At 37.0% G+C, this 27,571-nt stretch overlaps 1 protein-coding gene across 2 annotated transcripts in view; it reads right to left on the bottom strand.

Moving 5' to 3' along the window:
* Positions 1 to 13,978: 13,978 nt before the first annotated feature.
* The window catches only part of TAGLN3 (transgelin 3), a 36,863-nt gene continuing 23,270 nt past the window's right edge, over positions 13,979 to 27,571 (bottom strand). The window contains exons 4-6 of one of the 2 annotated variants that reach the window (XM_074214484.1): positions 16,035 to 16,137; positions 15,369 to 15,417; positions 14,374 to 14,462 (exon numbers count right to left, since the gene is read on the bottom strand). In XM_074214484.1, coding sequence (XP_074070585.1) covers positions 15,372 to 15,417; positions 16,035 to 16,137 — 149 coding nt within the window. In that variant the 3' untranslated portion in view covers positions 14,374 to 14,462; positions 15,369 to 15,371. Of the gene's footprint in view, positions 14,463 to 15,368; positions 15,418 to 16,034; positions 16,138 to 27,571 lie in introns of both variants that reach the window. The other variant, XM_074214483.1, reaches the window with a different exon arrangement.

The following is a 27,571-nucleotide window of genomic DNA, read 5'->3' as shown; positions in this document are numbered from 1 at the left end:
GAAAAAGTCCCTGTTGTGACCATCAATACCATATGTTGGATTTTAGAGTCTGGGGAGAGGCTTGAGAGGTTTTAGTTAAATCAGGAATCCAGGCCATGAACAATCTTGATGGCATCATTGTTCTTTGATTTTCATTGATGTCCTTTTTAACCTAATGGCTGCTTGTAGGGAGAACAAGCCTCTGGATTAAGGAAAACTTATAGGTAAGCATTTCCTGAGGATCAATGACAGACTTCTCTAAAACTTTTTGGTCCCCAAAAACCTTTATACTCTTAAAAATTATTGGGACAGCTAGGCAGCACAGTGGATAGAGCACTGGCCCTGCAGTCAGGAGTACCTGAGTTCAAATTCAGCCTCAGACATTTAATAATTACCTAGCTGTGTGGCCTTGGGCAAGCCACTTAACCTCATTTGCCTTGCAAAAAAAAAACTAAAAAAAAAACCACCAAAATTAAGATTTCCTTTTCCCAAAGAGTTTAATGAGGGAAAACCAACCCAGGTACAAAAATCAGAATTGGTTAAAGTGTCCATGCTGATCATTAGTGAGATCAGTTCATTAGTGATTACTGTACTTTCAGTCTGGATGAGATGGGAGAGAACTGGTTAAAATGAAGGAAGGAAGGAGAAGAAAGAAGGAAGGGAGGGAGAGAGGAGGGAGGGAGGAAGGGAAGAAAGAAGAAAATGAAAGTGAGCAAGAAACAAAGAAAGAAACTGTGATATCAAGATTTGTAGAACCAGAATAGATGTGAATTATTTCTTCTCAAGAGAGTCCACCAATACATGTTTTCATTAATGATAAAGGTCAGAAAGATGATACTCTTTAAAATCCATTTGCTCTTCAGCAAGATTTATATTTGTCATTTAAGACAGTTTTTCATTCCCAGATTAATGACATGAAAATTGACACTCTAATTTTAATGGAAGAGATATATAACAATAAGTAAATGTCATAGAATTATCATCTTCCAGTAAATCTAGCTACTGTAAATTACTACTATTATACCAATATCTCATCTCTTTGCCTTTACACAGACCTCCATCCTATGCCTTGAATACATTCCCTCTTCACTCCTGCCTCCTGGAATCATTAAGAATAACTTCTAGTAGGAAGAAGGCAACTGTGATCCTCTTGCCTTCAGTTACTGGTTCCCTTCTCCCATAAATTAATATATATGTAAATTTTATATTTAATTTTCTCTCTATATATATATATGTGGTCCCCTGGTATAATGTAAGTTCCTTAAGGGCAGGGTCTATTTCATTTTTGTCTTTTCATTTCTAGTACCTGTCACATATTATGTACTTAATAAATATTTGTTGAATTTCATTTAACCAAGTCATTACATTTGAGAAGTGATTTTTGGAAACAAAGAAAAGTTGACATTTTTGGAAATCAGAGAAGCCTGCTCTAAAAACACTGTAAAGTTAAAATGTTGTTCACACACTAAATTTGGAAAGACAGGCAATTTGTGAATATAAGGAAAGATGGTAATAGGTAACAAATGTAATACCTGAAGTCACCTGTATCCCCTGAAACAGACAGAAACAAATCAGATAATGGAGGTTACACATTAAAAGTTTACTTACTTATTGATTTATGAACATAGAGCATCAATTGTTCAGTCTTGTCCAACTCTTCATGATCCTATTTGGGGTTTTCTTAGAAAAATTGCACTGATAGAGGACATTCTTGCAATGGTTTGCTATTTCTTCTCCAACTCATTTTACAGATGAGAAAACTGAGGCAAACAGGATTAAGTGACTTGTTCAGAGTCAAAGAGCTAGTAAGTGTGTTAAGCTAGATTTGAACTCAGATCTTTCTGATTCTAGACCCAGAACTCTATCCACTGCATCATTTAACTACTCACAGCAGGAGTGGTCCAGATGATTACAGAGAGAATGTAGCTTTGTTCTTAAACCTTTTTAAGGAAAGGGAACAATCAAGCTTTCATTAAATGTCAGCTCTGTTCCAGGAATAATACTATTCACAATACTATTCTTCTGATCTTCACAGCATTATTCCATTTTATAGATGAAGAAACTGAGGCAGACAGGTCAAGTGACTTGTTCAGGATCATATAATTAGTAAGTGTCTGTGGCCAGATTTATCTTTCTGACTGGAGTAAGCCACCTACCTACAACTACATGGGTCATAACTTAGATTTAACTATTTAACTACTGGTTAGATCAAATACCTTAGAAATTCTAGATGCATTTAGTCAGTTCTTTTTTTATATCAATAATGAAGCATAATATGGTTGCATCATGTAACTGACTTGATCAAATTTAATTATTTTCAGTTTTGGACATCATGCTAGAAGTGGTTTTGAAGTCACAGATTTGGAAGAGATAATTTAGTCTGGTTATATGCCTGGACACAGGCTTTTTCTTAAATCCTTCCTTTGTCCTTGGTAAATATCTAGACTGAATATTGGATTCAATATATCTCTTTAGTTTAACTTAATATATTACATGATATGATAACACTAGAGATCTAATATTATTTGGTGACCTATCCATGTAATAAATATTTCTCCTTAAATAATCTGTAGACACCTGAGTCTTAGTCTTTGGACTGAGACTACAAGATGACTATAACCAAGAAAAAAACAGTAAGTGGTAGACAAAAAGCTTTGTATTTTTCTGCTCTGGTCTCAGTTCTTATGGTCTCTAAAGCCTTTGAGAAACAATTCACCTGATTTTCCTCTTAGCTGCATAGTAAAGATGTTTTCTCAACTGTAGAATCATGATAATAATAATAACACTTCCCTTATACAATTGATGCAAGGATTGAATAAGATTTTTGTAAAAGCAGTAAATATGGCACCTGTCATACAGAGAGTAGCACTATAGAAATACTCATTCCTTTTCCTTCTCTCTTCTTCCTTCCTCCTTCTTCCTTTCCCTCCTTCCTTCACTCTTTTGTTACCTAGCCTGAAGTGTCATAGAATGCTGTCAATTGGTTGTGTATTCTATGTGCACCCAACAAATTTGTATCCTAAGAAATTGAATCAAAGAATCTTAGCCTTCTAATACATCTTTTCTCAGTTTGGCTACTCAAGTCATTTTTTTTTAGGTTTTTTTTGCAAGGCAAATGGGGTTAAGTGGCTTGCCCAAGGCCACACAGCTAGGTAATTATTAAGTGTCTGAGACCGGATTTGAACCCAGGTACTCCTGACTCCAAGGCCGGTGCTTTATTCACTATGCCACCTAGCCACCCCTACTCAAGTCATTTGACCTCCAGTCAGTAAATCCAACTTGTGGATGAAATTCTTTCTAGGCTTTTCAGAAAATAAGACTAAGAAATTACTAACAAATTAAAGTTCTTATCGTTGAAAATCTTTTATTTATTTAATCTATTCTCCACCACTTCAATTCCAATATTGCTCTATTACCCAAATGAGATCATTTATGTAAATTTAAAACCTTAAAATGCAATATGAATTTTAGTCATTATTATTATTATCATCCTCAACAAAATGCCTGATAAAAGGTCTGACCACAATGTCATTAACTGATATGTTAAATAAATGGGACTGTTTATATTTCTTTAAAAGTTGTCCCCTAGAGAGGCCATGTACTTTTTTCCCCTAGTGATGCTGCCATTGATCAAAATATTTCTGTAACTGCTTTCAGAAATTTCCTTCAAACCAGTTTTCCAGTCAGAAGAACTTGATTCTCAGTATTTTCAAATCAAACCTTATATTATATTTTATAATGCCTTATCAAGCAGAAGAAATTCTTTTAAGATGAAGATGAGGATGAAAAAGTCATTGGTAACCATGACCTTGCTGATCTGAATCAAAGTCACTGAGCAGGTTCTCCAAAGGTCCTATTTAGAGAATAAATGGGATTTTTATGCATTATTCAGAGTGTCTCGTAGGCACCTGGTTTTCAGTTTCAATAAAAGCCCAAAGTATGCTTAATCAATAATACCACCTATTCTGACAATCTCAAATAGATTGGGCTAAGACCAGGATGCATTTGAAAATACCTGACTTTTATTTTCAGGAGGCCTCAGCAATATTTGATTGGAACACTTTCACAAGATAAGCAGAATCTATAAGATACACAAACATAAACCTGTTTCTATGCCATAGTTAATAAAAGTTTAGTTATTATCTATTTTTTCTCATCTTTTACTTTATCCACCATCCTCTGTCCCACATTTTCAGTATGATTCAGGAACTTACAGTCATTATACCTGAGATCACTTGTCCAAATTCTAAACCTGATAATGGCACTAAAAGGCAAGTCGTTTTGCTTTTTGGTCTCTCAGTGTCCTTATGTAGGGATAACGTGCAGGTGACATCATTGATACCATTCTTATTATTTCCTTTCAAAATTCAATCGCACTAGCTTTATTACTATCCCTTACACACAATGTTCCATCTCCCAAATCCATGGTTTTTCATTGATCATCTTCCATGCTTAGAGTACTTTCCCTCATCTCTATCTGTTTGTTTGCTTATTTGTTTTTGCAAGGCAGTAGGATTAAGTGACCTGCTCAAGGTCACATAGCTAGGTAATTAGTAAGTGTCTGAGGTCAAATTTGAACTCAGGTACTCCTGACTCCAGGGCCGGTACTCTATCCACTGTGCCACCTAGCTGTCCCTTTCTCTTGCCATACCTGGCTTTTTTCTTGATTCAGATCAAATACCACCTTCTATAAGAGATCTTAACTGTCTTCCCTACTTCAATTCCTTGTCCCATACCTTTCCTCTGAGAGAATTTGCATTTTATGTATTGACTATATAATTGTATGTATTGAATATATAATTTTTTGCATACTGCTTCCCATTAGAATGTCAAATACTTGAGGTTGCTTTTTAAAAATCTTTCATTGTATTCCCAGCATTTAAGCATACTTATTGATTGACTTGATCTGTCATAAGAAGAATAGAAATCTAGGGAACCAGAGAGAATCCCCTCAAAAAATGAAGAGGAGGGGTCTTATCCTACCCCACAGATATGGTTTAAAATATGTAAACTAATTTTTCTTGTATAACTGGTAAACTTTGACCCATGATCAATGCAGATTGTTCAGTGTAATATATGAAGAAAAATAACTCTTGGAAGCTAGGTAGCACAGTGGGGCAGCTAGCTAGGTGATTTAGTGGATTGAGCACTGGCCCTGGAGTCAGGAGTACCTGAGTTCAAATCCAACCTCAGATACTTAATAATTGCCTAGCTGTGTGAGCTTGGGCAAGTCACTTAGCACCATTGTCTTAAATAAATTTTTAAAAGAAAAAAAAAGAATCAAAGAAAAATAACTCCAAGGATATGATTCCTTTGTACAATTATGCATGTTAACAAGACTTAAGAAGGGCACTAATCTTTCTGTTCTTCTTACCTTCTCTAAAATTGAACTAAATAGTTTCTTATAACCATTATACTTGTAATTCATGCAATTATTAGCAGTTGGATAGAGGTACTTTACAAAAGTTTTTCAAATTATACCAAAAGTTTCATAAATAGAATTTTACTTTAGTTGTTCTGTGAAATTATTGATATTCCACAGTTATTAAATTTCAAAAAAAAATCCTACACTAGAATTGACCCCAGTACAACTTATATCTTGATAATTCAAAATCTTTAACTTCAAAATTCTGTTGTCAGGTCAGGGACTCCTACCCATTCAATTCTCCCAACTTCCACTCATGCTAAACTTTTTCTTTATCTTTATCAAATGACTTCTCCCTCTGAGTCTAACCTCTCAATTTGGGTTTTACTTGCCTTCTATCAGGTCTTTACTTCAAGGTCTGACACTTCAATAATCAAGAACCACCATTCTAGAAACTCCTTTCCCTAGTCCACTCTGACCCCAATCCAATTTCAGATTTGCAAATTCTCTGTTCTAGGGAACCTCCACTGTCTGATTTCTCCCCTCCTGCTCCAAAACAACTCTGGAGAAATCTATACATTTGAGGTGATTTTTCAAGTTTAACAACATTAATCCTTACCTGGTGGAATGCCCTTTTGCTTTACCTGGTGGAATTCCATATCTGCCTTTATTCCTCCTGTTAATTTCTATTCACCCTTTAAATCCTAGGTTAATAGCCACCCATTCCAGGTAATTATTCAACTTCAATTCCCATAACAATTTTTTCAGTTCTCTTAGGCACTTATGCTGTGTTAATTTTTATCATATTGACATAGTTTGTGTTCCTTATTCCTCCTAGTAGAATAGACCCTCTATGCCATCCCTAGCAGTTTCTAATGTTTAATTAATACAGATTGAATGAGTTAATTAATTAAAATTCTCCAAAGTAGCACAACTGCTTTACAAATAGTTTATTATATCTTAACAAGCAATTATCTCCCTCTTCCCCTACAATTGTTCTGTCACTTTTCAGTCATGTCTGATTCTTCTAGATCTCATTGGAGATTTTCTTGGCAGAGATAGTGTAATGTTTTACCTGTTCCTCTCCAACTCCTTTCACAGATGAGGAAAATGAGGCAAACAGGGTTAAGTGACTTGTCCAGAGTCATATAGCTATTAATTGTGTGAGGTCAAATTTGAATTCAGGTTTTCTTGCCTTCAAGTGTGGTGCTCTAACCACTGCATCTCTTAGCTGCCCCAGAATCAAAGGGACCCCAGTCCCTTTTTTCACTTATGCTGCACAAGATCAGTTCTCTCTATCTGCACCTAGTAGCCCAAGACTTGATTTATTAGTTCTCCTTCAGAGGGATAGTGTTAACCATCACCTTCTCTCTTATTTTTTTGGAGTTAAAAGGAGAGACTCAAATTGTTGTCTTATTCTTATGTTCTCTGAAAAGAACAGTTGCTACAAAAACCTACAGGAAAAATATAGAATGAAGTAGAAGTAGGGAAGATTGACTCAGTTACAAAAATCAGAAAGTTGTTTCCAGTAATACAGGTATTTTTATTCAATCCCAGTTTCCATTCACAACTCATCAGAGAAAGGCTTGACAAACCTGGACTGTGGGAACAGTTACTACAAGAACTTGTCAGAAATATCAGGAAGAACTATGACAGACTGAAGGATGATTCTAACACACACATGCGCACACATGCACACACACACACACACACACACACACACACACACACACACACACACACCACTGCTCCAAGTCATTCATGTGAATGTGAATCTAAACAGTAGGTTTCCAAATCAAAGAATTAGAACTGGAGGCAACATCATATTGGAGTCAATTCAAACTAGCTGCAGTTTGAATTATTTTCAACTAGGACCTCAGTGAACCTCAGAAATTAGCAAAGGATTCAATTCAGGATTTGATTTATTGTTTTGTTGAATGTCTGGATTTAAGAAATTGATGGAAAAATTGGTAATAATAAATTTTAAATTTTAAATTTTATAGCATACTTTCTTTCCTCACATGGGGAGCTGATCGTTAAAAATTTACAAGCAGACCACGGGCTAGAAGGTTCTCAGAGGCCATTTAATCCAACTCCTTCGTTTTATAGTAAAGAAAATAGAGGCTAAGGAAAGCTGCATGTTATGTCCAAGATTACATGGGTAGCAACTAGAGGAGATAAAATTTGAACCCAGGTACTCTGACTCCATAGTCAGTACTTGTTTCACTGTCTTTTAGTCCCCAGTCATTGATATCATGACATGAACTTAGGTTTGGAGAAAATATAGCAGAGAGAAAAATCTGGTAAGAGACTCTCAATCCTCAGGCCTTTTGATTCTCAACCAAAACAGAACATTAGTAGTAATGGGCATTATTAGTAATGGGCATTTCTCTTCCTATGTTGATCTTCCCTGACCCCACCCCCCCCACACAAAAAAATAAAAAAAAATAAAAAAAACCAAACCCAGCTAATGTAAGAGACTCCTGCCAACGTTGGGGACTTTGTTGTTGGGCTTCATTTTTAGTTTTCAATTCCAAAGGACGTTTTGTCTTTGCTCTTCTAGTGCTTATACCACATTTTTATTAGTCACTACCATTAGTTGAACCTTGATATTTAAAAAAATGATTTAGAAGAATAGAAACAACATACAAAACCTAACTCTCATGCTTTTTAAGGTTTCAAGATCTGTGATATTCAGTTGGAGCTGATCTTGATCCCTATATGACTTAGTAGATGATCTTCAGGGGTTTATGTGGACAAAAATATCCATCACTCTGAAATAGTTCACCTGGTTCTGGGCCTCTCCAAAATTAGCTAGATTGTTCCTTAGACGTCAGACATACAGTTCATCACTAGGACTGTATTTGATGCCTTTCCAATTTGGGAGGACACACCACAGCTTGTGTGCTGGCACAGACTGTGAGAACCCACGGTCACCTCCATAAAATGATGATGAGAACTTTAATGAAGGATTTTAAGAATGACAAAGACAGAGGGAGAAGGCCAGGGACAATGATTCAAATCATCTACTTAAGTCCTCAGTTTACCCTCAGAAAGGTAAGAAAAATGTAATTATTAACATATGCATACAAAAACCTATAAACACCCTCATAAACAAATAAAATGTAAAATGAATTTTTACTACTGTAGGTTTTTAATTCAATAGAAATAGAGATACATTTCAAAGAGTAAAATGTGAAATGTGTATATTTAAATTCATATGTATATCTATTTTATTTATCTCTCTATCAATATCTCTGTGAGAGAGAACTCAAGTCACCCCTAAGAACTTTAATGAAGGACTCTCTCTCTCTCTTTCTCTCTCTCTCTCTCTCTCTCTCTCTCTCTCTCTCTCTCTCTCTCTCTCTCTCTCCCCTTCTTATCTATCTATATCTCACATAGGTATTATATACTTATCTTTATCTTACCTTCTTGAAGGTAAAAGAAGGACTTTCTGAAGGATTTTAATCTCATATATACATTGTACCTAATGGGGAAGCAACCTACCTCTCCCCAGAAGCTCTGATTAGAGGACACCCAATGGGACATGTGTGGGGTTGAGCTGAGTTTCCCAGGGAGTTCAGTGATAAAGGACTTCAGAATGACACAGTTCCCCATGATGACAGCGGGGGAAGGGGATGAGTCAAAGAGTATTGACTGCTCATTGAGTCAAGAAGAATGATACACTCTACCATCTGGTGCTATCTTTCCATCTATTGATTTTTTCAAGTCTTTGCTTTAACAACAATATTATAAAGATAACTAATAACTTCCTGAAAGATCTATAACTCTGGTCAACACAAGGACCAACCATAATTCCAAAGGGTTCATAATGAAGCATATTTTTTACTTTCAGATAAAAAACTTAATAGACTGAAAGTGCAGATTAAAGCATATTTTTCTTCTTTCTTTTCTTTAGAAATAACTAATGCTAGAATTTGTTTTGTACAATTATGCACACCATAGGTCTTTACTTTTCTTGCCTTCTCAATAAATGGCAAAGGAACAGGGGAAGAGGAAGAATTTAGAATTAAAAAATAAAATTAAAATGAACTTAAAAAAGTTATTCCAACAATTGCAAGGAAACAATTCAGAGAAGTTTTGCACAATGATATGACTTAATAGTGACAGAGATGCTTTTAAAAAAGGGGATCAATAGAATATCTTGAAGTACATAGAAGAAAACAAAAAACTCAAGAGAAATTCTATTCTGTTAAAATTTTTTAATGCACAGTTTAAAAAACGTTTGTGCAATAGAATTTCACTCCATTTGAGGTCTCCAAGAAAATTCTGAATGACAGTGGTCACTGTAGAGGGGATTCTCAATCCGGTTTAAGTTTTATAGATGGATTCTGGGATTAAAAAAAACTGAGATTCTGAAATTATATGAAATCATGGATTCTTGATTTATTGAGGTACAGAAACCATTCCTTAAGGCCATTGTTCTCCCAACCTTAAATTGCATCTCTTTTCTCATATCTATATAGATGATAGATAGATTATATTATATATATATATATGTATGTATGCACATAAAAATCTGGTCCAGTCCTCTTTCAAAACCCAGACCAAATCCCATCCCTCCCCTAATCTAGTCCCAAATAATCTGTGGCACTAATTGTTTATCCCATACACTTGGAACATTACATGTGTTGCCTTGCAACTTCCCTTGTATTGTTGTCTTGTACTATTAACTTTTTAATTTCTCTTTGTGTCTGTTCCTCATCTCTCCCACTGGATTGTATATGCCTTAAGATTATTCTGTCTTTCCATGTACTCCACGGTAGTACATATTTTAATATGTCATACACACTATTTGCTCAGCAAGTGCCTTATGGTTGATTGGTTGCAAGGTGAGATTGCTAAAATAAATTATCTTGCAACTCTTTACAACCTAGAAGAAAATTTGCCACTAGAAGAGCTAGTCCCCTGGGTAAATAGGAGGCTGAATTGGGGGAGGTCTTGAATAGGGGAGGGAAGTGAGAATGATTTGAAGCAAGGGTCTCTCATAGAAAGGTCCTTTGCGGACCCTCTGGGGGTAATAGGGAAGAGAATGTCCTTTAGCTGTATAGGACAGTGTGTATATGAGACCCAGGAAGATTAAGAAGGCTGCTAAGTGGTCTGGTGGGTGACCACTCAAACTCTTTCCACATTTGAGAGATAGAAAGTGTAGACTTCACTTGATTCAGGTACATAGATCCAATTCTGTGATTAAATCTATAGCCTAGAGATAAAAAAAGGAAAGAACAAAAAATTTTAGTTCCAGTCTGGACCTTGCTGGTATCCAACTGTGTGATCATGGGTGGCTTTTTAGATCTCTTCAGACCTTAGTTTATCTACTTATAAAATATGAGAGTTGAACAAAATAGTCTTCAAAAAGTCTCTCATTCTCTTTTACTATATGGATTTCCAAGGATGGCACTTTGAATGAATGCCATATAGGAATCAGTTCAACCTGCCAGCATTGATCCTTTTAAATAATTCATCTTTTAAAAAGAATAAACTGATACATGGTGAGAGAGGAATAAGCAGATCCCATCTAATCTTCTAGACAGGATCATCCTTCATTGTCAGAACAGTTTGTTTTGCTTTTCAAATGCTTCAAATGTATTTGACAGTAAATGTAGTTGTGTCTGGGACATGAATTAATGATTCACTTAGAACATTTACAAAGCAGTTATCACCTCATAGACTTTTCATCCATTCTTCTCATTCGTCCTAAAGGGATATCACTTTTGAAGTGAGCAATAACAGATGCAAAGGTGGTTCTTTGGGTTTTTCCCTCCAGAAGAGTGGTTTGAAGGTGAAAGATATTTGAGAACCTGCGATATCTCAGACTTCTCTGGGTTTTGTGGTTTAAAAAAGATTAACTCTCCAGGTAATCAAGCTTTCATAGGATCGCAGGACCAGAAATCTAAAGATGAAAAAATCCTAGTGATCATCTAATTCAATGATTCTTAATATCTACTCTGAAAATCAACATCTAAGAGTCCCCAAGACCCTTTTAGGAGGCCAAAATTATTTTCATAAAAACATTAAGATGCTATTTGCCTATTAAAACTCTCCATTTTATATAATAATATGAAGTTGGATTTCTTTCATGTACTTCAATCAAAACAATCACTCACTTTAATGAAAGCTTTTTGGACTCCTCAATAATTTTTAAGATTGTAAAAGGGTCATGAGACAAAAAAGTTTGAGATCCACCAACCAATGTCCAACCCCTTAATCTTATGGATGAGGAAAGAGAGGTCCAGAGCTAAAAGGACTTACCATAGGTAGTAAGACTCTGACAGACAGATTTGGGGCATTTTTTGTTTATTTGTTTTTTAAGGCAATCAGGATTAAGTGACTCACAGAGCTATAGTAAGAGTCTGAAACTGGATTTGAATTCAAGTCCTTCCTTCTCCAGGCCCAGTCTTCTATCCACTGTATCACCCAACATCCCCTGAGTCAGGTTTTGAAGCTAGATTTTTTTTGATAAGAGCCATTGCTTTTACTAATATGTCACTATTTTCTCTCCCAGAAGTGAAGTATCACATGTCATTTTATTAGTTAAAAAGAACCGCCTCAACCTCTGTTCTAGATGTAGTGGCTCATTTTGCTACAATAAAGATAGGATCATAGGATTACAGAATTCCAGGAAGGTTAATAATTTGCCTAAAATCATAAGGATGGTAAACAAAGGTAGAATTCTAACCCAGATCTTCTGACTCCAAGTTCAGGATCTATTCCATGATAATGATATTCTCATTACAAGTATGAGAATTATTTGTTCATTTTTTACATCGTTGGAGTGTTGTCTAGGTGTAATATGAGCTAAGCTATTCCTGAGCCACCTCTCAGTGGCAAAACACCAAACCAATCATTCAGTTAGATGGTGCAGTGGATAGGGCACCAGCCCTGGAGTCAGGAGGGCCTGAGTTCAAGTTTGCCCTCAGTCCCTTGCCACTTCCTGGCTATGTGACCTTGAGCAATTCACCTGTTAGCCTTACATCCAGGGCCATCTCCAGTTGGTTTGATTCATGTCTGGTCACTGGACTCAGGTGACTCCAGAGGAGAAAGTGAGGTTGGTGATTCAGTCCAGCTCCCTCACTTTTAAATTCAATTCATGTGCATGTCATCAACCCCTGATGTTGAGGTCTTCTTTGAGAAGGACAAACATCATCATCATCATTGAGTTACTCTTATACACTCAGTACTATTGAATGGAGAGGAAAATATCTATCTGTCTTTTCCTCCTCTAGCTCTTCCTAGGAAATTCTAATTTTATTTTCTCTCATAGAAATCCTTCTAACTGAAAAATCACATGCCATACTGCTGTGCTGCTGAATTACAAAACTGAAGGTCTAGAATTTCACTCAGATCCATCTCTCTGGTGATCTACATCAACTTAGTCCTTGACTGGACCATCTTAGGGCACTGGAATGAAATAGGAAGATAGGGATGCTTTCTCGTTGCTGATTACAGCAATCTCATTATAATAAGAGTCATCCAAAATAGGAATGGGATGCTTCCCAGTGTAGTGAGTTCCTCAAAACTAGAAGTCTTTGAACAGAGTTTGGATGACTCCTTGATGGGAATGTTGTCAAAGAATTCTTTCTAGGATATGGATGGAACTAGGTGACCTTTGAGGTTCTTTCCAGAACTAAAATTCCAGATTCTATCGTCAATTTTCCTTCTAGAGGGGCAATTGAATTTAAATCCATTTGATTTTGGCAATTTAAACACATCTCATTCTCTCCAAGTCCCTAGCTATGGAAATTTCTTTCTTCACTTGAGTTTCCAGCTCTTCTATGAAGTCTTTGTGGATCTCCTTTCTCACTAAAGAACGTTTATCTACTCAAGTTTTTAATGTTTGGATGGCTAGATGACACAATGGGTAGAGCACTTGACCTGGAATCGGAAAAAGCTGAGTTTAAATCTTGCATTAAATATCTACTAGCTATGTGACCCTGGCCAAGTCACTTCACCTTTCTATGCCTCACCTTTTTCGTGTAAATAATGAGAGGTTTATATCCTAGAGGTCCTCTAAATCTATGATACCAGGACCTCTTCTTTATCTTTATCACATTTTACTTAGTATCATGCTTTTTTGTGTACATGTCACCACTTGTGTTTGATTATCATCTCTTGGAAAGCATGGAATGTGTTGCTTTTCAATGTTGTAACCAGCACCACCATGGTAACTTTGAGTAATAAACAGGGGATCTTCTCTGAAATCCAGAAGACATGGGTTCAAGTCTGGTCTCTGATGCATACTGGCTGTTATTACTGTGGGTGATTGACTTAACATCTCTAGATCCAGACAATTCTTTAACTATGTAAATTCTAAAATTACTATATCAAAAGCTTCCTACATCAGTAAGACTGCAGGTCTAGAGCAAAGAAAAAAATAATAATCCTTTGCACCTACTACAGGGTCTGACCCATAGCAGTCACCTAATAATAATGTTCATTGGGAAAAAACCCTTTCCTCTCTCTGGACTTCATCTTTCTCAAGTATAAAAGTTGGGGGCTATACTAGATGATTTCTGAGGATTCCTTTTAGTTTTAATCCCTGTGATCTTATGAAACAACCTTGGCCCAAGTAAAAATTAAAATAAAGAAGGTTTCCACTTCTAGATGCAAGGTTTTTTTTTTTTAATTAGGTGAATACCTAAGAACAATAGGGAAATTGCTGGCAAATAAATAGACAACCAAATAAATAAAGTACTAGATGGGAAAGTAGGGGTAGGGAAGTGCTTCCAGGAGAGGCAGGGACATCTTTGCATAGTTCAGAAATGAACACTGGGTGGCAGCGATTTGAAATATGGATTCTCAGCAGAAACACAACATTTGCAAAAACCAAGAAAGGGGAGAGAGGTTTTTGTGGAATAAGAGGAGCAGGTTGGAAGGTAGTTAACTACATGTTTTTAAAGAGAGATCATGCTGTGAACTTCTCATCCTCTCTCTAGAGAAAGAGGCACCAAGTGTTTACATGATCTGCCTCGGCATCCCATACCCAGTCATTCCTGACTGAGATGCTCCTTTGTTGCTGCCCATCTGTAGACCTATTACATTCTGTCCTTGGCGAAGTTGCTCTTCAGAAAACCCTCTCCGGTTCTGCTGAGCTTTCCTAGACAGAGAGGAAAGAAGGTGAAATGTCATTATGACTATTTCCATAGTTATTTAAAGCTTATTCCTTTTACTTTGAGAATCTCAAGATAATGTTGGATAAATTATAACAACTTCTTAGCAGGAAGATCAGAACCTTACAGGCAGATTTCAAAAATTTATCAGAAGACTGACACCACCATCCTTTCTCTTCACCCCACCCTTTTCAAGATTTTCCCTGATTCCTATGAAGGAGGGTGGTAAAACCTGCAGTAATATCCACCACCTCCCACCACCATCTTCCAACACACTCTCTTCTCTCTCTCTCTCTCTCTCTCTCTCTCTCTCTCTCTCTCTCTCTCTCTCTCTCTCTCACACACACACACACACACACACACACACACGCACACACACACACATGAGTAGTTCAATAATTTCACTGCCATAGCCACCCTTAACTCAAGACTACTCTCATTATTTTGGAATCCATAAAGATCTTAGGGGAAATGAAAAGGAGCTTGCCCTAAATTAAAAAACAGGGATCACCAGTAGATCAGAGAATCTCACTTTAGAGGTGAGGAAATAGAGACCATGGGCTAGGTGGTACAGAGGACTGAGCACTAGCCTGAAGTCAGGAAGTTCAAATCTGACTTTGGGTACTTGTTAGCTTTGTCATCCTGGGTAAGTCACTTAACCCTGTTAGCTTCCATTTTCTCATCTGTAAAATGAGCTGGAGAAAGAATGACAAACTGCTCCAGAATCTTTGCCAGGAATTCACCAAATGGGGTCATGAAAAGTAGATACAGCCAAACAACAACAACAACAGAGGCCATATATCTTATTAAATAGAAAATTAAAAATAAGTTCTAACAAGAGGTGCTACTTGAGTTAAGATCAAAATACATTTTGGTACTCAAACCAAACTTACATGTCACCTTATCCCTATCAACTTCGAGAGAAGAAACAGTTGGGAATATCTAAGGATGCAAGAAAGGGAGGGGAAAGATCATCGGCTTTTTAGAATCAGGCTATTCAGTCATTTTTCAGTCATGTCCATTTGATATAAAACCTCATTTGAAGGTTCCATTTGCCTTTTCCTCTTCCAGTTCATTTTACAGATGAGGAAACTGAGGCAAAGTTATATGACTCAGTCAGGGTCACACAGCTAGTAATCATTTGAAGCCAGATTTGAACTCAGGAAGATGAGTCCTCCTCACTCTAGGCCCAGTCTCCATCTTCTGTACCACTTGGGAATCAGAGGATTTGGGTTCAAATCTCAATTCCACTTCTTAATTACTAAATGCCTCAGAGCCTCAGTCTCCTCACCTGTAAAATGAATGAATTTTTTTCAGTTCCAAGTCAATAATTCAGTGATCCTACATGTCTTCCCAAATGACCAGCTTGCATCTGATTCCTTCATTAGGTGTCATATTATGTAATTTGAATTACAACTATGTAATTCAATAAATTTGTGATACTTGTATGTTAGAGGAATGCATGCTTTGGGGCCTAGGTAAATATCAGCTAAGATTTTTAACCTTCCAGGTTTCTCTCTGGCCTCAAACATATTAAGTTTGGGATTTTGGTTTTTTACCTGTGAAACCATGATGGTTCTCCTCTATAGCAACCATCATCCTTTGTGACAGCTAAGCTGCCTAATGCCATCAAGGTCCTTTGCACAGCAGCCATGTCCTTTCCTAGAAATACATCAACAAAAGGATCAGATTAAAATACATTTCACAGAAAGAAACAAAGATTTGGGATTTGATCTGATTGAATTTCCAGAAGGAAAAACAAAACAAAACAAAACAAAAAACCTTTAGACTGGTCATGGTAGATAATCCTAGGGAAGTTCATGCCAAATATACAGAGTGCTTCAAATATTTCAATATAGTTGGTTTTTGGTTTTGTCTTTGCAAGGCAATGGAGTTAAATGATTTGCCCAAGGTTACACAGCTCGGTAATTAAGTGGCTAAGGCTGAATCTGAACTCAGGTCCTCTTGACTCCAGAGCTGGTGCTCTATCCACTGCACCAATTAGCTGCTCTCGATACAGATTTAAACTACTGGGGATGAAAACTGAAATACCCATATTTCACTGTAGGACAGTCAATCAATAAACATTTATTAAGTGCTTATAGTTTGCCTATGCTATATTAAGTATATTAAGTATACAAAGCAAAGTAAAAATACAATCCCTGCTCTACAGGAGCTCACAGTTTTATGGCAGAGACAACATGCAAACAACTCCATACAAACAAGCTATTTATAACATTAATTGGAAATAACAGAAGAAAGGCACTAGAATGAAGAGGGGTTGGAAAGGGCTTCCTGTAGAAGTTGATTTTTTTAAATTTATTTTTATTAAAGATATTATTTAAGTTTTACATTTCCCCCAATCTTGCTTCCCTCCCCCCTCCCCCCCCCCCCCCAGAAAGCACTCTGTCAGTCTTTGTTTCCATGTTGTACCTTGTTCCAATTGGGTGTGATGAGAGAGAAATCATATCCTTAAAGAGAAGAGAAGTCTAAGAGGTAACAAGATCAGACAATAAGCTATCTTTTTTTCCCCTAAATTAAAGGGAATAGTCCTTGCACTTTGTTCAAACTCCACAGCAAGAAGTTGATTTTCACTGGGACTTGAAGGAAGCTAAGGAAACCAGAAGGTAGAAATGGGGTGGGGGGGATCCATAGTAAAGAGATCAGGGTCACTTCATCACAGAGTGAATGAGGGAAGAAGCTGTAAGAGGTTCTATAAGAAGACTGGAAAATTGTGTGGGGGAAGACAATTGATGAAGGACTTTGGATACCAGCAGGTCTTATATTTGATCCTACAGGTGATAGGGAGCCATTGCATTTGGGGGGTGGGGTGGGGGTAGAATGGTGAAAATGGGCCTGAAGGGAATTTGGTCAGTTGGCATTTTAGGAAGATCACCTTAACTGATAAAAAAGAGAATGGACTAGAGAAGAGGGATTTGAGGAGGCAGACCAATCAGCAGGCTTACTGCCACAATCCAAGAGAGGTGGCAGCATCAGAGGAGAGAAGGGGGAATACTGAAGAGACATTGCAGAGGTAAAACAGTCAGCCTTGGCAAGAGATTGGATATGGAGGGTGAGGGAGAAAGGGAAGTTGAGGATGTTGCCTCCATTGCAAGACTGGATGACTGGCAGGTTTCCAAGTCCCAGTGACATTTTCAATACAAAGTGTTTCTGAGGTTAAAAGCTTCAGAAGATGGACAGGACTTCCTGGGTTGAGAAGGTAGCACGTTCCAGACCTCAAGTAAGAAATCCTAATCAGTTTGCAGCCACTGGGTCATTCTAATTAGTTCCCAGTCACTGCTTCTAATCAGCTCACAGTTGTTATGTGGATAATACATTCCAAATAATTAGCAGGTGGCAGGGCTAACACATCCCAGTGTCTTTCCTGAGCACAGGGACTCCACTTGCTCTGACATATTTCTAAAATCATAGATTGAGAGTTAGGGAAAAAACCTCAGAGGCCAACACTCTCATTTTAGAGATGAGGAAATTGAAGCCCAGAGAAGTTAAAGTCTAAGGTGGGGAAAAGTCTATTCATTTGGGGACAGGCTGAAGTGCCTCTGCCTGATTATTTAATTATAATAATAGCTGCCAACCAGGTCTAGATCCCCAAAGAGATAAAATAAAAAGGATTCATTAATAATAATAATAATAGTAAATACACAAGGAGCTTCTATTATGGTGGCAAAGAACTAAAATCCAAAGGGGTATCCTTCAATCAGGGAATAGTTGAATAATATATAAATGTAATTGCACCAAAAGAAATGACAAATGGGAAAGGGATGGTTTCAAAGAAACTTGGGAAGACATACATAAATTGTGCAAAGGGAAATGAGCAGAACTAGAACAGTTTATACTACTACAACAATACTATAAAAATGTACTTTGAAAGATTTAAAATCAATGCAAGAACCAGTTGTGGATTCCAGAGGAGTGATAAGAATACTCCCCTTCTGACTGAAGGGTGATGGATTAAATAGACATAATGAAACATATACTTTTGGATATGGTAAAAGTGGGAATTTGTTTTCCTTAACTATGTATATTTGTGAGTATTTTTATCTTTTCATTTTCCCAATAGAGCGATGGGGAGGTAGCTGGGAGAGAAAGTAAATTCTTATTAATTGAAAAAAAATTTTAGAAAAGTATCTAAAATACTAATACCAATTAATAACTCAGCTTTATAAACTGCTTTAAGATTTACAAAGCATTTTTCTCACCCTGAGTGGTAGGCAGTACAATGTTTATTATTCCCATTTTACAGATGTGGTAATTAAGGCACAGAAAAGTGAAATGATTTGCTCATGGTTTCACAGCTATGAGAGCCAGCTAGGAGAGGTGGTGCAGAGAGAGACAAGCCTGAAGTCAGGAAGAAGAGTCTTCCTGAGTTCAAATCTGGTCTGAGACTCTACTAGTTGTGTAACCCTGAGCAAGTCACTTTACCCTGTTTGTCTCAGTTCCCTTATCTGTAAATGAGCTGGAGAGGGGTGGCTAGATGATGTAGTGGATAAAGCACCGGCCCTGGAGTCAGGAGTACCTGGGTTCAAATCCGGTCTCAGACACTTAATAATTACCTAGCTGTGTGGCCTTGGGAAAGCCATTTAACCCCACTGCCTTGCAAGAACTTAAAAAAAAATGATCTGGAGAAGGAAATGGCAAAGCATTCCAGTATCTCCCAAGAAAACCCCAAATGGGATCATGATGAGGACAAGGTTGAAATGACTGAACAATAGCAATGAGACATCAATTAAACATCAGAATCAGGATTCAAATCCAGTGTCCTCATTCCAAGTATTCTTTATACTACAACAAAATGTATCTCCTACCTAAAAGTTACTTCTTCAATGATGGATAATGGAGAGAAGAAATGGAATTGAATAGAGATATCCCAGATGATTTCTGGAGTTGGCCTATCTTGGTTTAAACTTTGAAAGGTCTATCCATTTGTGTATGTGAAGTTGAGGATTTGTTTTGCTATTCTGGGTTATTCTGGGTTTATAGAAATCCTAGGTGCATTGGTAGGTTTATTCCTAGATGTTTAAAGCATTTAGTTGTCATCTTAAATGGGCTTTTAATTTTGTTCATCTGACTCTAAGTCCAGATTGTACCAGAGAGAAAGAACTCATTGGGATCCAAGGATTGACTTCTGTAGTTCATGTTGCTTCAAGAGAGCTGAACAATAGAGACAATAAATAGATGCTGTGTGTGCGATGGGGGTGGAAGAGGGAGGTAACTGGAGAGACTGAGTGACCTCCAAATGGTGGAAGACATAACTGGAGAAAAGTAGCCTGTTCTCCTCCCCCTACCCCAGCCCCCACTCCCCTTTCCCTGGTGACAGATGGACCCAGTGTTAGAGGAGATGTAGGGGGAAACTCATGTGATGTTTACAGCAAAGTGAAAAGCACAAAAGAGGGATGGAGTGGAAAGATGAGGACAAAAGTTAAAGTGGAAAACCTAAGTCTGCTGCTAGTGGTGTTAAAGGAAGGTATTGAAATGCCCTCTTTATATCAGGGGCTACCAAATCCAGTTACTGGGCTCAGTCATTGGGAATATAGAATTACAGGGGAAGAACCAATGGAAGGGGGAAAATGGAATTTGGAGTTAGAAATGAGGTAGAATAACCAAGATAACATATAGGAATAACAGTTCAAGATTCCCTATTCCAAATAGTGATCCTGAGACCCAGTAACATTAACATACTTTTGTTGGCTTCAAAAATGAAAAGTGATCTCTGAAGAGATATTGAAATTTGAGAAAGTGCTGGGATGGCAAAGAAGGAACTGTGTGGGCAGCAAAGGAAAGAAAATAAAATCCAAAGGATAAGAAGACAACATGGAATAGGAAATAGAATGCTAGATTTTGAGTCAGGCAGATTAGCTTTTTATAGTTACCCTATGTGACCTTGGACAAGTCATTTACCTCTGAAAAATGTCTTAAAAGACCACCCTTGAATTACAGGATGAGAGCTAGTAGGGTGTTTAGTGGGAGGTCATCAACCCTCTCCAGAAGAGGAAACTGAGTCCCAGAGATATTGAGTAATATGGTCCCAGGCTTAGCTAAGTCATAAACTGGATGCTCCCTTCATTGGTGGAGAGAGTTTTCATCCTGTGAGTTCCACACTGCCAAAACTGCAAATACTTTTTGTACTTTTTATGAAAATATGGGAGACAGAGAGACAGAAATTTCCTAAAAAAGAATGCTCAAAGAAGACAAACCCAACTGAATGTTGGGATATTTGTTGTTACAAGGACAAATAGTATTAAAACAAGAAAGGATGAGACTACTAAAGCAGAGACTTACCATGTAATGATTTGACACTTGGGACAAATATAGAACCAAGAAAATCTGAGCAGACTTTAATGAAAAATGAAGCAATTTTAATTACTAATTTGCCTGCACTTAAAGTAAGACAAAATTAGTTATATTTTAATTGAACCAGACTTTGCGATCACCAAGGCAACTGATTCAGTCTGATTGTATAGTATAGCTTTCAGAAAAATTGTTTCACCCAGCTAGTTCATCAATAACCAAGGAAAGAAATTGGTTTTCATCTCTTGCTTGAGTGGAGGGTAGCTATCCCTGACTTGGTTGTCCCTGGTTTTATCATTTCAAAGATATTTTAACAAGGAATATATATAAGATCATGAGATCATTGAGTGCAGAGTTTCTCACAAATTTCTTATTTTACATGTGAGGAAAACCATGTGCTTAGTGTCACACATCTATTAACTCTTGGAGATAGAATTCAAATACAAATCTTTCTGACTCTTATTCACAGCACAAGCAGATTTGGTCTAGTCATTATTTTCCTCCCACTTCTGACATATTTTCTGTGATTCATTTGTATAGTCAAGGTGATGATAACAATGGAGAAGAAGAAAGCAAATATAAATGAAATTATAGACAGATTAAAAAAAGTCTCCCACTGCATTCAATTTTCACATATCATACTGGGTACCGATCCTTTCAAATAAAACCCTCGGTCTAAAATGTTTTTATTTCAGAGCTACTTATTCTATTTTAGGATGAATTGTGCATGATTCCATCCTCTTAACTCTTAGAAGACTGGTTGTTTTCATTTTCCACTAACCACCTGAAGGAAGCAATAGGGCAATATAAAGTTCTTTGCTTGTTTTCTGAAATGGGCCTCTGGGATTTCACTGGTCTAGGGAACTCCCAGTGGGAGAAAGCTCCCTGCACTAGCACAGGTTGGCACCCTCCTCTGCAACTTACAGTCTTAGAGAGTTGTCTAAAGTAGCATTTCTCAAAGTATAGTGCTAGTACCCCCTTAAATTGCCTGAGATTTTTTCAGGGAATCCTTGAAGCCAAGCATATTTTTCATAATAATGTTAAAATTTTAATTTTTAATATGGCAAATGCTGATTGATATAACCTACATAAATAAAAGCTGTTGGGGGTAGACACAATACTCTTTAAGTGTTAAGGAGGTCCTGAAACCAAAAACTTTGATTATTGCTAATCTACAACATTGAGAGAAAAAGTGATTTGGCCCAGATCACACACATATGTGTCAAAAGTCACACCGGAACCAAGGTCCTCCTGGCTTCAAAGATGTCTCTTTATCTACCATGCCACATTGCCTTTCAGAAATTATTTTAGAATCATCCCTAAAGGTGTGGCCCAGAGTATATAAAAAAGACTTGAAGGAGAAGAACATCCAGGGGAAAAGGGTAAAATAACCAAGAATGTAGAGTTCTTCACAGGCTATTTTAAATTTTGTGGCTTGCCCTACTATGTTTTTGGAGGAAATCCTACAGAGCAGAAAACAAAACAAGAGGACATCCAGAATCTGGTTATATTTCCCTGGAAGGCTATCCAAATCATAGAGGGAACTGAGGGGGAAGAAGAATTAGCAGAATAATGGAGTGGAAAGAATGTTAGACTAAAATAATTAAAATAAATAACTAAAATACTCCTTATCATCAAGACTAAGAGAAATGCAAATTTAAAAAATTCTGAGATTTCACCTCATACCAATCACAGAATTTGGGAACTGGAAGGGATCCCAGTGTTGATATAGGAATAGAAATCCCAACCACAAAATATTTGACAAATGTTCCTTCAGTCTCTGCCTGAAGATCATCAAGGTAAAAGAACACACCATTTTTTTGAAGTAGCCCATCCCACTTTCCAAATATTAGGAAATTTTCTTCAAATTTAATGTAAATTTGGGGTGGTTAGGTGGCACAGTGGATAGAGCACAGACCCGAGAGACAGGAGAACCTGAGTTCAATTCCAGCCCCAGACACTTAATAATTACCTATCTGTGTAGCCTTGGGCAAGCCACTTAACCCTATTGCCTTGCAAAAACCTAAAAAAAATTTAATGTAAATTTGTCTTTTTGAAATTTCTATCCATTGCTCTTGAATCTGACCCTTTTGGGTCAAAAAAACTAAATTAAATATATTAAACCTATGAATTAATCCAACCAGCATGAAAAATTATTTGGGATATATGGGGGAAAAAAGACTAAAATGTACTTGTCCATCATCCCAAATACTGAGCATAAAAATACAACAAGGAAGTCAAAGAAAGAAAACAATCCCATATAGGTCAAAATATTCATAGCTGTAATTTTTGTACTGACAAAATATTGAAAAACAAAATAGTGTCCATTGATAGGGAAATGGTTGAATAAATTATAATACTGGAGTGTAATAGAATTTTGTCGGACCATTCAAAACAATGAATATGAGAAGATTAAAGAAACTTGGGAAGAGTTGGTTGTCACTATTTCAAGTGATTCTAAGGGGGGGAAACTCCACAAAAAAAAAAAAAACAACAAGAAATCAATAAGCACAAAAGATTCCATAATGTAAAGGAAAACAATACTAAAAACCATCAGAAATTAGATTAATGCAATGACAAATTCTGATCCCAGCAGACTGCTGATTATATATCTATCTATCTCTATCTCTATCTCTATCTCTATCTCTATCTCTATCTCTATCTCTATCTCTATCTCTATCTCTATCTCTATCTCTATCTATATATATATATATATATATTCCCCTCCTCTCTATCAAAATTTTATGGATTACTGATGCAGAATTTTTATAATCTCCCAAACGTGGTAAATATAATGTGACTCCTTTTTCTCTTTTTGTTACAGGAGGAGTTATTGAGAAATGACAATGCTGCAAAAATAATCCCCAAAACATAAATACAACTTTTTAAGGGGAAAAAAGGATGATAGAATTAGTGTCAAGACAATTATGTTTGAATTCTGATTCCAACTTTTTTAAGCAGTATGGAATTATATAAGCCACTTAGACTTCATGAGATTCAGTTTCTCCATCCATAAATGAAGACAAAGATTTCTGGTTTCTTCATTGTGAAGACTGAAACCTGCCTCTGATTTTAGTCTATAAGCAGCAGGTCATTGCCAGAGGCACAAAGAACTTAGATGCCTTGAGCTGAGTCAAATAGTCAGAAAATATTAGTCTGAATTTGAAACCAAGGTCTTACTGATGCCATTCTTAGTATTTTCCCCACTATAACACATTGATCCCTCTTCATTGGTAAAAATGATAGGAACACTTTTACTATGGTCTCAAGGGAGGAAAGATTATTAAGAGCAAAGAATTTTTTAAACTATAATAGCGCTATATAAAGGTGACCTATTGTTGTGGAAGCACAGGACAGAAGAAAGCCTTCCTCAGTCTTTCTGTTGATCAGAAGGTTTAGAAGGATGGAACTAATTGCAATGCTTAATGTAACTTGGGAAATGTCTCCCAGGCAGAACCCTAAAATACTTCACAAACTGAAAGGTTTCCTCCTCCATGGAAACCCAGCTCATCTGCCACTGAGCTAAGTGCTGCTACTTACTGCTGCCCAGGAAGGGACCACGTGGCAATGCCCGCTTCCTCCCCCACCAGCCTGGGGATAAACATGGGAGCATATTTAAGCTTGCCTGCTAGTGGGGGTGGAAATGACAAACTGAGGAAGAGACAGAGCATCTTCGCAGATACTTAAGAGCCACATTTGAAACTCTTCTGTGAATTACAGATAAATTCTACCCATTTAGTTTCCTCCTCCCCTCTTCCCATGCCAAAGAATTGCTTCAGCTTATCACTCTTAAATCCCAGAAACTGCCAAGGTATAGGACTCTCCATTCACTTTCCCAATACCACTTCACTCTCCATCCTCTATTCCAAGGATTCTCAAACATTTTCAGTTTCTTTAACCCTTGACTTTTTAGTAAAACTTCTTGAACCTCCTACTCAATATGAAAGGAAACACATTCTAGAGTTTATGTGCACATGCTTATAAAATGCAATTGATTAATTTCAATAAGATAAGTTATTAATCAAATATTTTTCATGCCTTTCAATCGCTGGGGGTTTGAGCACCCCAGATTAGAAACCTCTGCTCTACCTCTAGATACCAGGGACTCCAAGACTATTATAGAGACTTAGATCAGGTTTGAAGATGGACCAAGAACCCTCCTTGAAATGGAGACCTCCCCCCCTACCCTCTCCATCGCATCCAGGGGCAGTCCCTAGAGGGTTAGTATCTGACAAATGCTGGCATAGTTAGGCAAGAGTATGAGACACAGAATCAGGAAGAACTGAATTTTAATCCTGTCTGAAGCATACTTATTAACTGAATGACCGTGGGCAAATCACTCAACCTTGTTTGCCTCAGTTTCTTCATCTGTAACATGAGCAAGAGAAGGAAATGGCAAATCACTCCGATATCTTTACAAAAAGATCCCAAATGGGGTCACAAACAGTTGGACACAACTGAAAACAACTGAATAAAAACCAAACTAATCTACAGGGTTATTATGTATAAATAATGCATACTGACTGTCAGCCATGTAATAAACATCCCAATAAATTCTTCTTTAACTCATGCCAGAATTTTCACCAATGAAGTCAATCAATAAGTATTTATTTATTAAGCATACACTAGGCATCAGGCACCATTCTCAGGGTTAGGGAAACAAAGAAGTGCAAAAGACAATACCTGCACAATGCTGACATGTAAACAACTAAGTACAAGAAAGACAGAGAGGAGGTGGAAGGAGGTCCAAAAAGGAGAAAGTCTTAGCAGCTGGGGGCCAGCAAAGATCTCCTGCAGAAGGTCAGCTTGTCTTTCACATTTATACTATCTCTTAGAAACCAAACTAGAGTGCATCAGAGAACCAAGACTGACTGACTCATGAAGATGGCCCTCTGCTTCTATTGGAACTTTCATCTAAACAGAAGAGGGAATGGTTTTCCTCTGTAAACAGAACCCCTGACACCACCATCACTGCCTAAGGGAAGCACCAGACACAGCTGTACAACTGGAGAGTGGAGCAGATGCTTCAAGAATCAGGGCATTAGAATCATGGCTACAGAGTGTCTAGGGGACCATTTTCTTCCCACCAGTTCACGATGGGATGAGGATAGGGTTACAGCAATTTGTCAAAGGAAGAAGAAAATGATAATGGTCCACATTAAAGAGAAAGGAGGAGAGGAGACAAGGGAACAAAAAAGAATGAATTGCTTCTCATCCTGTTAGTTATGCCATGGCAGGACATAATAAATGGGGGAGGGGAATCTTTAGTACTTCTCAGAATAAAATACAAACCCGATGGTCTGGCATCTGATCTACCCACCTGTCAAAATCTGGCTCCAATACATGTTTCTGCCTTTATTTCAATCTACTTGAATATCCCTCTTCTTCATTCTCTTCTATGATTGCCACCATAGTTTAGACCTTTGTCACCTCTTATCCCAGCTATTACAAATAGAGTGTCTATACATTTCCTTTGAATCTCTCCCATTTCTAATCCATTTTCTATAAAGCAATCTTTCTGAGATACGGTATAACCATGTTACTTCCTAGGATAAAACACAAGAGTCATCAATTGACCATCCCTTACAAATCTAGTCAAACTTTTCAATGGTTGATCTTGACTTGCCTTCTCCCATGTCTATACATTTGCCTTCTTTGCATTACCCAACATAAAATTCTCCACATATTACTTTCTGTTGAATTCTCCTTTTTTCCTTCAAGACTCAAATTAGATGCTACCTCCTGCATGAATCCTTTCTTCAAATCCAGTTAAAAGAATCTCATGCTGCATCATCCTCAGGCCACTTTGTTCCTACATGTTTAATGATATTTTAATTTTACATGCAACATGCCTTTCACTCCCAATAAGAATGTAAAATATTAAAGACAAGTTCTATCATTTGTCCCAGAACCTAGTATAGTTATGAGGACCAATGATTTTATTGGTATTACATGAGAAAATTTCTTCCAAAATTTCTGTTCTTCTCTGGAGCTTATAGTCTTAGGGGATTGTATAGGTCAAAGGTTAAGTAACTTGCCCCAGGTCTCACATTCAGTATATGTCACAGCCATGTACCCAGGTCTTTTCCACTACGTAGTCAGATTTCCAGGGGTTCCATCACATAATGTCTCGCCGAGTCTATTAGAAGAGATATATTCATTTAACCAAGGAAATAGTTACACGCTAAGACCTGCTCCAAAGAAGAGTGAAAGCCAGCAAGTCAATTAGATGTTAACTTTCACAGGATTTTACTCAATATAAGCCATTTGTTAATAGAGGCAATTTAAGAAGCTTTCTCAGTTATTCTTCCTCCTGTTCCTTCCATTAGTTGGAAAAAGAGTAGGATAAATTGCCTACATATTGCTTCTTACTATGATTTTTTACCACTTATCTCTCTCCCAGCTAAGCATAGATAATAGGAATCTCTTCCTTGATATATCTAATGAATATAAGGAGGAGGAAGATAAACCCACAATATAGCATGTCAAACAAGTGACTATTTTCAAGATACAGACAGTCAACAAGGACTGGGTTAAAACCAGTAATAATAGCGCTTATATTATTCTATGAAAAGAACAATTGATTCAAATTCCAACTCTTCTATTTACTACCTTTGAGACTTTTTAATAAATGTTTCCTCATTTTTAAAATATGATATTGTATTAGATGACCTCTGAGACCCTTTCCAACTCTAAATCTATGTTCCCATAATTCAAGAAACTGGTGTTCAAAGAAAATGCCCATAAAATCTATCCTTAACTCTCTAAGAATCAGGATCAAAATCAA

The sequence above is a fragment of the Macrotis lagotis genome, chromosome 1, assembly GCF_037893015.1.
Source record: "Macrotis lagotis isolate mMagLag1 chromosome 1, bilby.v1.9.chrom.fasta, whole genome shotgun sequence".
Taxonomy (NCBI): Eukaryota; Metazoa; Chordata; class Mammalia; order Peramelemorphia; family Peramelidae; genus Macrotis; species Macrotis lagotis.
The sequence above is the reverse complement of the archived record's forward strand: the minus strand, read 5'-3'. Positions and strand labels throughout refer to the sequence as shown.